The sequence below is a fragment of the Peromyscus leucopus genome, chromosome 10 (genome assembly GCF_004664715.2).
Source record: "Peromyscus leucopus breed LL Stock chromosome 10, UCI_PerLeu_2.1, whole genome shotgun sequence".
NCBI lineage: Eukaryota > Metazoa > Chordata > Mammalia > Rodentia > Cricetidae > Peromyscus > Peromyscus leucopus.
In genome coordinates, this window is record NC_051071.1 from 1,492,699 (window position 1) to 1,505,201 (window position 12,503).

Below are 12,503 nucleotides of genomic sequence, written 5' to 3' on the forward strand. Positions count from 1 at the left end.
CTCTCATGGGAACGCAGACTTAGGGTGGGGAGGTCGAGGCAGCGGAATTCAAGGAGTGCAGCATGGCTGGGATCCCCAGCAACTTGGAGAAAACACGCTGAACTCCGGAATCCCTTGAGGAGAGTAACTGCCCTGCTTTGTGTCTCACAAGCCCTGAATTAAAATACTTTCTGCTACACTTCAAAGCAAGAATGTCAGCTTTAAACCAAAGTACACAGTGAACATAAGTAACAATTTTACATGACTTTATTTTAATAAAACCACGTATTTATAATTCAAAAAGTCCTAGTTTGATACATTTTACTAAATAAAATTAAAGGTTAACTGTACAAGCAATTAAAACATGATATGTAGCAAGTGTTATCAGGAGTTTCCTATTGGCAAACTGTTTAAAAATAGTCACAAACTGAGCAGTTAGAAGTACCTTTGAAGTGAGCACTGCTCCCAAGGTGACAGGAAGCCTCTCCTGCAAGCTCCCTCCAGAGGGAGAGCTGCCCAGCACCCTCAAGTTTGGGGACTGAAAGTGGGGTGGGAGGTGCAGACTTCTGCAGGGTCTGTTTCCAGTTTGCCAAAACAGTAAGGAGTATGAGAGATGCCCTCAAAGTAGAGGAACTTGGAACTGTAGAGCCTCTAAGGAGGGCACATCAGGCTCACACAAACAGGCTATAAAAACCCTGTTTGGACTAGAGATGCAGTCAGTGCTTGGCTGGCATGGAGTCTTGTTTGAGAACTTCATGCATGCCCACAGATTTATGTCAAACAAGAAAAGTTAAGAGGTGGGTTGTGAACACACAGAGAATTCCACAATGGCATTCACAACAAGGTGCCCAAGTCCCCTTGTCACAACACTTTCTGTATGACTTAAGGAATGTCTTTATGTACAGTAAGAAAATATATACATCTTGAGAGAACAGATGCCCATGTCATGGAATAAAACTAGGTACATCTGCAAGGAACAACAGCAGACAGGGCTGGGTAGTCCACTTCTTACAGGCCAGCTGGGCCTGGGCTACATTCAGATCTGATGTCAAGAATGGCTGGATCTGGAGGCCACTGGATGGCTGGTGAGGACATCCTCCTCCAAGAGGTCAGACATCAGCCTTTCACACTAAGGCAGAGAGCTGTATGGAGGGTGCTCCGTAGCCTCCCTGGAGAAGTCATGAGACTACAGATGAGACTCCAGGAAAAAAGAAAAGTGGTGGCATGGGTGAATGGCATGACAGGCTGCTGATGCATTGGACGATCACAAACAGAGCAGATGAAGGGAACCCATGCAAACACACTGTCATAAGGCTGACCCAAGTCTCCCTGCCACATGCTGTAGTCAGTCAAGGGCTCCCCAATGGCTGTCAGAAACTAGAACGATGGAGAGGATGATTTCTGGGGGTAACAGGTATGATTGCAGAGGGCTGTAGACTACAGACCACACAGGCATTTGCTGAAAAATAGGTTCTCAACCCTGGCCTACCTGTACCCCCAGGAACAAGGATGCCAGTGGATTATCAGGAGGTAATCAGTTTCCACAGATACTGGATGTCCTTTGTATTATTCTATGCAAAAACTATTCATCTCTGTGAATTTGGATAATCAAATTACTTATACAAAGTTCTCAAGTCAAGGATAAGCTGCAACAACCACTACCTCCCCAGTAAGCTGAGAGAGCGCAGCTGGAATGGGGAAAGGCTGATGACACTGAGAATCTGGAAGACTGCCTTACTCTTCGGTCCACACAGCAGTGTTTAAAGTTCATCTTCTAAAGCCAGATGGGGACAGGAAAGAATCACTGGCACTTAGAAGGGGTCCAGCTACTCAGGTGACAAAGGCAAAAAGAGACATTCGGCTAAAGCAAGGAAACCATCTCCCACACAATGGTGTTTTCAGAGGCTGCCATGCCCAGCCTCCCAGAAACAAGCAGGTAGGCGAGGAACAAATTTTACAGTCCCTTCCTACCCCTTTCTTTACAGGGACGGTCTCTACCCCTTCTCAGCATGTGGCTCCCCTGCTCCAACCACAGTCGCAGCCAAGATGCAATGAGTGCTGCTTTGGAGAGTGGGATCCTAATGTGAACTCTAAGCCTTCCTGCCATCAGGTGTCAAGGCAACAGGGTCAAATGTCAACACAAAGGTCAGGTGAATTTTCAGGAGCCTATGAGCATTCACCAGCAACTATCCTACAGGGTTCATCTTCCTTACGCTGTCCTTAGTAGGGAGATTAAAAACACACTTCATCTCTGGAAAGATTATCTCAGTAACTAAATAAGTAATTCCTTTCTTATCCAACATATGAGCCAATAACATCTCTGAGGTCTCCTAATAATATTTCTCATGCATCTTGGCTAAGAAAGATTGTAATGTACCTTCCAGTAGTTGGCATAATTGCATCACAATTTAATTAACTGCTGCTGGAATAAAGGAGCAAGGAGACAGCCTGCCCTTTCTTGAACCCATGTGGAAAATGCAGTGGCTAGCCATGACCAATTCCAGTGCACAGGTCCACTGAGCTGCTTAAGGCTAAGCCTGGATGTAATTCTTTAAGAGCTATTTTGTTTTAAGGCCAACTCCAGCATCCGAAATCCAACACGGAAAGAGCCCCTGTTCTTCCCAGGCTTCGGTCTGAAAGCACACAGGTGCCATTCGGAGCTCTGCTTCAGTGGCAAGTGGGAGTTACCCGAGCCTCAGTGTCTGAGGGATGGGCTTCCTTTTTCCATTTCCCGGCTGTCTTTCTGCAGCGCAGACAGCACCTAGAATCACAGAGAAGACAGCTATGGTTAGACCCAGAGGCCACACTGACCTGAGAATCTTATAGGAACAGTAAAAAAACAGCAGCCATCTAACACTCCCACCCCACCCCCTACATGCCCGTTCTCTGGGCTGGCTAGCCGCTGGACACAACACTGAGGCCCAGGCTTCCCTCCCAGGGCACTAACAAGCCCCCTCCCCCATGTTGCTCATATAGCCGGTCCCCTTCACCAGGATGCTGGCCAGACAGAGGTGTGGCACAGTCCTGATCCCCCCCTCCCCCCCACCCCGGAGCTGTGGATGACACAGTCTTGAAGTGACTGCTCCCTCCTTTGCTCTCCCAGCTCTTGGCTGACACCTTTAAGGGACATCCCACTGCACTGCTGCCTACAGCCGCAGTGACGACCAAGGGCTACACTCCTAAGGCCACTGCATGCCAAGACTGCCATCATCTTCAACCCCACCTTTCCATCCGGATTCAAAAGCCACTATAAGCAATAGGCTGCAAGATTCCAAAAACTTTCACACAGGCCCCCACCCAGCTTTCAGAGGGACTCTCCTTAGCTTCAGGCTCTGTTGCCACCATCTTGAAATTCTCAGTAGCTTTAGAGCCAGGGTCCCATGTTTCTCTTCACACTGTTCTCCGTTTACTAATCAAAGAAAGGCTCTCCTCTGCCCCTGGATCCCTGATGACAGCAGTCAGTTCTGCTCTCATGTGAACTGAGTACACCTTTTTAATTGCTTTGCTGAACTATGTAATTTACAGGCAGTTCACCCACGTAAAGCATGCCAGTCAATGGTTTTCCAGATCTTCAAAAATATGTGCAAACCTCAGCAAGAGTCAACGTTAAATCATTTTCATCCCCTTAAGAAGTGCCTCGGACTGCTGATACAGCTCAGTGGGTAAAAGCACTTGCCACCAAGCCTGAAGCCCTGCGTGTAATGCTGGAACTCACATAGTGGAAGGAGAGAACCAATTCCCATGAGCTGTCTGCTGACCTACACTCTCATTATGGCACATGCGCTGCCCTCTCTCATGTAGTCACATACAAAGGGAAGAGGGGAGCTTTCTGGTGGAGTCCTACAGAGGTGACCCAGAAGGGCTGACACTACAGAATGGGAACAGTTTTCCTACACACACTCCTCTAGCTGTCAGAAACCCAGACAGGAGCCAAGCCACGTGCCTTCAGCCTGAGCACCATTTTCAAAGACAGCCCGCCCTCTTCTAAAAAGGCTCACTGAGCAGCACACTGCTCCAGTCTCACAGCTCTGCCACATACTCGCTTACCTGTGCCCATTTCTTGTTCCGGCTCTGCATCTGGACTGTGGAGATGGCTGCGAACACCTCATCTGCTGGCAGGTCCTCAGGCAGCCTGGTCAGAAACTGGGCACTGTGGATGAAGTCCATCCTCGTCAGGATATCCTCGAATAGCTTCAGGATGCCCAGAGCTGTTCGGAAGAGAAATTCCTCCCCGTCTCGACAGAATACATCCCAGATGCGGCAGGCCAGGTCCAAGGGCAGGGACTTACTGTACAAGGTGAAGATCCTGGGGAGAGATGGAGCTTTTAGGTTTGGAATGGCATAAGGTATGCACAACACCCAGAGTCCCTGACTTTTACACACTGTGGATGGACGATACTGGCCTGCATTCACTCTGGGCCAATTGACATTTTACACAAAACAGCACTGTCAGCATCAAATGTATTATCAAGCACCACACAGCTTCTGAATCACAGATATTGGATAACTCCTGCTTGGAGCAGATGTCTATCAATCACCTTCGATGTGCTCCCTGAGACAGGTGATATGTACTAGGTCTAGTAAGACAGGCTATATAGCTCAGAGCATGGAGTCAGCTAGGGAATAAGAACAGAAAAGAGAGTACTATTCGTCATTCTTGTAGGGGGTCAGCAATGCAGCAAGGTGTCAATTTTTCTGTTGTCATTGTTTGGTTTTTGAGACAGAATCTAGTTACACAGCAGCAGACTATGCTGGCTTGGAATTCATGATTCTCCTATTACAACCTCTGAGTGGTGGGATATAGGCATGGCTTTCTCAATGAATCTGACTGTAGATTACTAAAAACTGACCTTATACTTTAATAATGCAAACCATCAAATGAAAAGTATTCTCTTAACTCAGTGGTAAAGTGAGGACCTGAGTGACACACAGCACCCAGGTGCAGTGGCATGCACTTGTAATCTCAGGGCTTGAGTGGCAAAGACAGGCAGATCCTTGGGGCTCACTGGGCAGCCTGGCCAGCCTGGCCAGCCTACTTGATAATGCCAGGATAATAAGAAACCCTGTCCTTAAAAACAAGTTGAATGGCTTCTGAGGGATGACCCCTAGAGCTGACCTCTGGCTCAAACATGTGTATGCACTCACATACAAATGATGATCACAATCCAAACTGCCCAACAATTATGCTGGAATAACACCTGTACCCCGGGGTCAAGCCCTTCTAACCTGGATTGGGCCTATGTCGTCAACAGGTGGGGCCAGAGCACATGCTCTGGTTGGTATTATAAAGTGAGAAGTCTGGGCATGGTGGTGCACATGAGTAACCCCAGCCCTTGGGAGGCTGAGGCAGGAGAAGGGCAAGTCCAGGCCAGCCTGGGTTATAAAGCAGCACTCTGTATAAAAGTAACTAAAAATGAGAATGTAGAAACCTAACCTGCACCTCCCACACACAAACACTAGGCCACACATGAGAACCATGTCTCCCATCTCCTTAAAGACTGATGGGGCCAACAAGAACAACAAAAAAGGATTCCCCCACATTTTTTTAACCCCAAATCCATGATGTAAACTTGATTCTTTTATTTTACTCATGTAGCATAAAACTACTGAACTCAGATTTACAAGTAGATCTCCATCAACTCCTTTAGGCAGGAATGAGACAGTACAGCACTGGAATAGCAAGGTGGAGTCTCCCTGAGGATAGCTATGTACCAATCCCTTCTGATTCTAAATAGCTCAGGTCAGGCACCTTTTTTTTTCCTCCCAAGATTTATTTTTAATATTTTAGATTATGTGTATATGTGTGAGTATGTGCACATGAGTATAGGTACCTGTGGAAGCCAGCGGCATCAAGTCCCCTTGGAGCTGGAGTTTCAAGTGGTAGTGAACCACCTGATGTGGGTACTGCAAACCAAACTTGGGTCCTCTGGAAGAGCAGTGTGTGCTCTTAACCTCTGAGCCCACTGGGCATCTTTAAAAAGGGAACAGTAGACCAGGATGGCCTCAAACCTGCATCCTCCTGGGTCAAGTCTCAGAGTCCTGTGTCATCAACACTTTTTCAAAGCCTGCAGTACGCTATTTGCTACTCACTGGCGATAAAGGTGCACAGCGCTGAACAGATGGCTCCAGCGCAGAAGGGACAAACAACACAGATGGGGTGTAAGGGTAGAAAGGGGTTGTCAGCAGGGTACGCACTATGCACACACAGAAGGGTGAATGCATGCCAATGCTCTTCTACATCGGGCCATCAGGGCAGAACACACTGCTGAGGAGAGGCAGTTCCATCCACCCTAAAGAGGAAGCAGACAGCCAGGAGAGGAGCACAGGATGCTCCCCACACCTGCAGCAGAGCTCATGACAACTACGTATCTGAGGGCAGCATGACGATGAATCACGCCAGTTAATGAAGCAAACCAGGTACTGGAAAAAAGGCTGTCCGGGAAGAACCAGGGCACAGAATGAGCAAGGCCTGCTAGACTGTTCTACAGGCTCTGGGCCTTATCCTGGAGAACTCGGAGAGTCCGAGGGAGCAGCAGGCTGACAGCTCCTGGGGGGAAGGCAGGCTGGGCAGATGACCCAGACAGCTGCTGTCATGGAGCAGAGAGGGAGCAGGGGAGCTGGCCCAAGTCAGGGATGACCTGGACAGTTGTGGGGAAGCAAAAGAGAAACCCAAGACATCAGGTCACTGGCTGAGCCACCCAAAGGATGAAACTGTCATCTTATACTCTGAGTTTGAGACATGTTATGTGCTGAAAGTTGGACATTCAGGTGATACATGTATTTGACTGTCGGTTCAAAGGGGGTTCTGTACCAGCAACACAGCTGAGTGAATAGTCTGTGTAGAAAGCAGCAAGACAAGACAAGACAACCAGGATCAGAAGGTGAAGGCTATCAAACTGCTCCCCAGCCTGCACTGCACATACAAGAGTCTACCTGACCTCACTGTTAACAACTGTTCTTTGTCCTATAAGGGAGTACAAATGATGGTGGCTTAGAATATTATATTACCTTTATATTTCTGTGCCTTTTAAAGAAAATCTTTGTTTCGTAGCAGATGCCTCCTCATCCAAGTCTCAGCCCTGGTGACTTTCTTGGGAGGCTGTTTCTGACCCTCGGGATAGATGAGTCTTCCTGTTGGTTTGTTGTTTTGTTTGGAGGCGTTTTGTTTTGTTTTGTTTGGGCTTAAATATGAACACCTATTTCCCCACAATTCAGTATCTTCATGAGATCAAGGTATAAGCAGAGATGCCCAGCTTCTTCTGAGACCTTTCCCATGGCTTCTAGAACGCCTGCTCTCCTTGTGTTCACACGGTCATAACCAAGTATTTCCTGTCAATGTTCACATTATACCTCAAGCATCCCTTTCCTTTCTGTCATCTAGAGCAGCCACAGTTCTCTCAGAGACAGTACAGTGCTGGCAAGGAGGGGCTCTGTCATTATTAATACTGAGTTATTTCTCTGTGCCTTTCATACCTTCACATCTCTAGGGCCTTGTAGACTCCAGTAGGCATCTCAGTAACATGCTTCTAAAAGCCCCTCTGCTCAGGTCAGGGGCCCCCTATAGCCATCAAAGCATGGGTACCCTCTAAAAGTGTGCGGCTGTGACTAACTTCCTCCTGTCCTCTGCTCTTGGCCGCAAGTGCCTCTAGGACTCAGATCTTCAGTTCCCAGCAGCCCCTTCATATTCCCTTCTCCCAGCTCAGATGCTTGGAGGTGGTGCCCCTACTTTTTTCTCTCCCCCTTATTACCAGGAAGCTACAAATGCTTAACTAGATTTCAAAGCATACTTAGACTCAAAAGTCATAGAAAAGGAGCTGGGCAGCACCTCCATGGGCCGGTGAGCCACTTGGCTCAGTCACAGGCCAGGAGATGATGCCAGGTTGGCTCTGGCCCTGCAGACCTGGACGGAATAGGAGGGTTGATGTATCCACATAGCCTTCTCCTTATCTTAGAGTGCAAATTCACATCTTCTCTATGACTTAAGGCTCCATCTTGCTCCTAGTCAGTGACTATGTACAGGAGTTGGGTGGGCAGTGAAGCCCCTTGGCCTACCCAGGCCATTGTGGTGTTCCTACCGCGGTGGGGAGACAGAATTTGAGAAGAAATGTTTCTTTGTTCCCTTTCTCAGGCCCCTGCAAATACTGAACAAAATATTAAGCAAGGCACTTTCAGAGCTGAGTCCAACTATTGCAAAGCAATGCATTTCTGTGCTGCGGCACCAGTGCCATGGACTTTCAAGACAGCAGTTCCAGAGCTGTGAGCCTCCAGATAATCGCTACTGCTGAGCCTTCACTACTCGCAGAAATACTTTTAATCTAGCCACGCCCAGCCCAGTCACTTTTCTGCGTTTGCACTGGGTTAGATATGAAAAGAACTGAAGCTCCAGGACAGACCCCCCCCCCCAGGATCCAGCCCTCCTTACAGAGAAATCCTGGGCTACATGCGAGCGGCCCCAGGCTGCAAACAGTGACCCAGGGGCACTCTTGCCTTCCACGGGGCATGCTTCCCTAGCACAATCCCAAGAGGAGGTAGTCTCACCTCCACTTTGCAGATGACGATACTGAAAACAAGGGCATGGTAGAAACCTGATCACAGCTTAGGGTGGGGGAAATGTCAGCGAACTGTCTTGCCCATAGAGAACCTATGGCTAAAGACTTGGACCTACAGGCCATGGCACCAACTTCTAGCTGTGTCCAACTTCCTCAACCTGACTGGTTCCTAGAAATGAGCCTTTCACCCACCACTGGTTCAGGAGCACCCTCTGCTGCTCTCCTAACTCAGGTTCCCCATGTTTCTAAGAAGGTCAGGAACAGGTAGAACAGGGGTGTGAGTTAAGAACCCATGGGCCTGAGGCAGCCAGCTCCCAGTGTAGACTTGCATGCAAGCAAAGTCAAGGTGGCCACCTAGATTTCAGTTCAAATTCAGGTCCTGAGTCCAGAAGCACTCCTGGTCCTAAGAGTAGTCAGAAAAGCACTTTCTGCTGCCTGTAGCCCTACCCTGAGTTAGCATCCTCCTCTCTGGTTCAGCACCTAGGAGGTAACAGTAAGCCCTGTACTCAAACAAGCTGTATGCCAGAGCTTCTGTAGCTTCCTTCTACCATACTCTAGGCCCCAGTTAGCCAGCACACTTCCAAAGGGTGATGGAGGGTTTTCTCTCCCTCTCTCTCTGTCTCGAACCCTAACTACAATGTGGTACCTACCCTCAAGGTGTCCTGGGGCAGATCCATAGCCTAGAAGGTAAGACCTATGGATAAACTCAGTACAGAACGCAATGGAAACCTGAATCACTGACAGTCACTTCCTGGAACCTGCCCCACAAGGAGAAACCCCACAGAGTGACAGCTCTTCATCTCAAGGCATCATCATATATGGAACACTCTGCTAGGTCTTTTGACTAGCTCAAGATTGTTTCAAAACTTACTCCCAACCCCAAATAACTCTGCCATTAGATACATTGGGAAGTTAAGCTACCTCTCATCAGTTCTCCTTATAGTATCTAGATCCTTGATAGTCAGAATACTCGAAACTCCATAGGAAATGAGGACAGCTGACAGGCCATTTCTCTGATCTTCAAGTCCACAGCTGAGAGGCAGACAGCCCATAGCTAAACAAGGGCCCTAGCCAGCTTCCTCCGTTAAGCTCCATCCTGCAGGGCTAGAAGGGGAGGAGCTTGTGCAGTAGAACAAGTAGACAAGTGGTTTTAGGCCACTGGCACCTAAAGGGACCCTTGGAAACAGAAATGTCCTTGTCCCAACCAGGACTCGAGCCAAGGATGAGGCCAGGCCTTGAGGATATAGAAGTGAACTACGAGGCTCTGAGAGGAACTACAAAAAATAGATACTGGCCAGGCAGTGGTGGCGCACACCTTTAATCCCAGCACTCAGAAGGCAGAGCCAGGTGATCTCTGTGAGTTCAAGGCCAGCCTGGTCTACAGAGCAAGAACCAGGACAGGCATCAAAACTACACAGAGAAACCCTGTCTCGAAAAAACAAACAAACAAACCCCCCAAAACAAAACAAAACAAAACAAAATAGACACTTTGAGAGTACAGGTGGTGCTGAAGGCGGGCAGACAGCAGAGCAGCCAGGCGTCTGCTCACCCTATGCAGCCATCTCTGAGCACCCAGGGAGCCACACAGAACAGGAGGTAGTAGCTGAAACAGGCACATGACCCTGGGGCTGGACACTTCTCACCCACTCTGTGCACTGTGCAGGGCACGTGGACATGAGTCAAGGCAGGCCCAGTAATTCTGAGTGTGGATGTGGCTTGAGGAGGTGGTAGGACCCAAACAGAGCAAGGCTCTGGAGTCACACTAAACAGCACACACCCTAGAGGGTGACCCTGGGTGAGAAAACTTCAGGGACAAACCAATGAGTATTTTCACGTGCAGCCTCTAGTAACTGGGGCTTCCTCTGACCATCAGCACCCACCAAGAGCCAGGCTTACTGCAGACTGTTAATAAACAGAGTAATGATAATCAGCAGAAGGTACCCTCTGAATGCAGTTCAACTTTAGCACAGCACTTCTAGAGCCTTCCTGTGTGCCTAGCCCTGTAATGGGACTGCACACACAGCAGGCATCCTACTTGGCCCTTAATCCAGAAAGCAACAGCAACCTATCAGGAACAAGCCACCCTGCAGGCCTTCAGGGAAGCACAGTACTCAGAAGGCCTCGGCATCAACCATATCATGGCACAGAAGACTCAGAAGCAAAACTCTATAGAGCTTCCTTTCCTTGAGGACACCCTGGACTCATAGCCCTGAAGGCTGGGACAGGTACAAACAAAGATGCCCTTCAGGCCATGGCTTTCAGGAAACAGCCAGCCATCATCAGACTCCAAGTCAGTGAGAACCTTCATGGAGCCTCTGTCCCAGTATACACAAGTTAATGTCCTACTGGATTACCACATAACATGTAGCATTTTATAATGCAAGGTGAAAAATTGATTTGAATAGAATCCAGGCTAGAATCTAAGATTCCTGTGGAAGGCTTCAATAAGACCAGGTAAATGTCTAGGCTTCTGGCTGTGGGGAGGGTCTGCCTCCCAATGACCTCTTGTTTTGGGCTCTAAGTAAGGGAAATCTAAGGGTTCAGGGCTGACAGTCAAATATAGATACAAAACTTAGGGTGGCAAGGAGCCATCTGTGCACTCAAATGTTCATGGGGAGGACAAAAATCATCTGTTAAACAAAGGTACCCCTTCGAAAGGATATCCCAAACATTTATATGTAGCAGAAGCAGACAGGACAGCTGAGTATTCCCAATGGTGGCCCATCCAAGTCTGGTGCTTACATTCTACAACAACATCAGCTCCAGTGACTTCAGCTACAAGTCCAACCACCAAACCCTCATATACACAGTCAGCTGAACCTGTCACCAGGTTAAGACAGAAGCAACACAATGGATATCTGACACTCATTCTCAAGGATGCAGACAGCTCTGCTCTACTGAGTGAGTGATTTGGACTAGGTTTGGACGGTACTTATTTATCTTCTAGAAGACCTCTTGCTTCCTAAAGAAAGTGAGGGAAAACCTAAAACAGCCAGTTCTCCGTCCTGAGCGGCTGAGCAGCTCATTTTACCTCTCTGAGTTAGTGTTGCAGTCCACATGGGTCTTTTGGCCAAATGACATCTCTCCCCCGAAAAGCCCCTTCTCCAAGACAGAGTAGTCACCCTGAAATGCCTATCATGGTCTCTGCAGGAGCACAATTAAAGAGGTCTCCTGGCCCTTGTAGACCATGACACAGTAGGACATCATGCCTGGCTGGGGCACAGGGATCCTGATTCACACTCTTCCACCACGTGACAACTGTTCCCTGCAGTGCTCAGGTCTCCAGGTCCCTTACCTCACTCTCAACCTGGTTACACTTGAGAGTGATAGCCACCCTCTCCTCATGACCATAACTACTTCTGTACAAAGATGTATCTGATCTACTGCTCCAGCTCACAGTTCTGGAGCCTCCTACTTACATGTCTCAGGAAACTTCTATTTAGATCTCTCATAAATTTTCATGGTCAAAGTCAAATCTGGCCCTCTGTGTTTTAGATATCAGCTGCTGACGCTGGCAACCCCTCATCAGCACTACCACCAACACCACAATCCCCTGGCAAGTCCACAACATGTTCCGAGGACCTGCCATGACTCCTCTCCCTAATCTCTATCAGCCCTTGTTCTCCTTCACTGAACTCTCACCCGGGAGCTCCTGCCTCCCACGCTGCTTAGAGCTGACTTATACAACAAGCGCAGGCTGTCACCATCTCCTGTGGCCCACAGCTTGGCCTCTGAGCTCCAGATGTCCTGGCTTCCCCATCTCCCCACCCTTATCCCCAGCCTTTTATGATGTCCCCCAATGCCACCAGCCCAGCTGCTATGCTCTGGCTTATTCTGAGGCCCCTACATGCTGTTTCCCACACCCCCATCACCCTAGGTTGGGGTCCACCACCTCCTCTCTCCCCTTCTATCTCAGTCTCTCCGACAGGGCAGTGCAGTGACCAAAGCTCTGAAGCCCACATGCTGCTTCCACAT

At 48.6% G+C, this 12,503-nt stretch overlaps 1 protein-coding gene across 6 annotated transcripts in view; it reads right to left on the bottom strand.

Moving 5' to 3' along the window:
• Nucleotides 1-224: 224 nt before the first annotated feature.
• Tbc1d14 (TBC1 domain family member 14) overlaps nucleotides 225-12,503 on the bottom strand; it is a 94,447-nt gene continuing 82,168 nt past the window's right edge. For 3 of the 6 annotated variants that reach the window (XM_028882333.2, XM_028882335.2, XM_028882336.2), the window contains 2 exons: nucleotides 4,027-4,285; nucleotides 225-2,740 (listed from right to left, as the gene is read on the bottom strand). In XM_028882333.2, the coding sequence (XP_028738166.2) occupies nucleotides 2,675-2,740; nucleotides 4,027-4,285 (325 nt within the window). In that variant the 3' untranslated portion in view covers nucleotides 225-2,674. The remainder of the gene's footprint in view (nucleotides 2,741-4,026; nucleotides 4,286-12,503) is intronic. The other 3 variants (XM_037208880.1, XM_037208881.1, XM_037208882.1) reach the window with 1 other exon arrangement.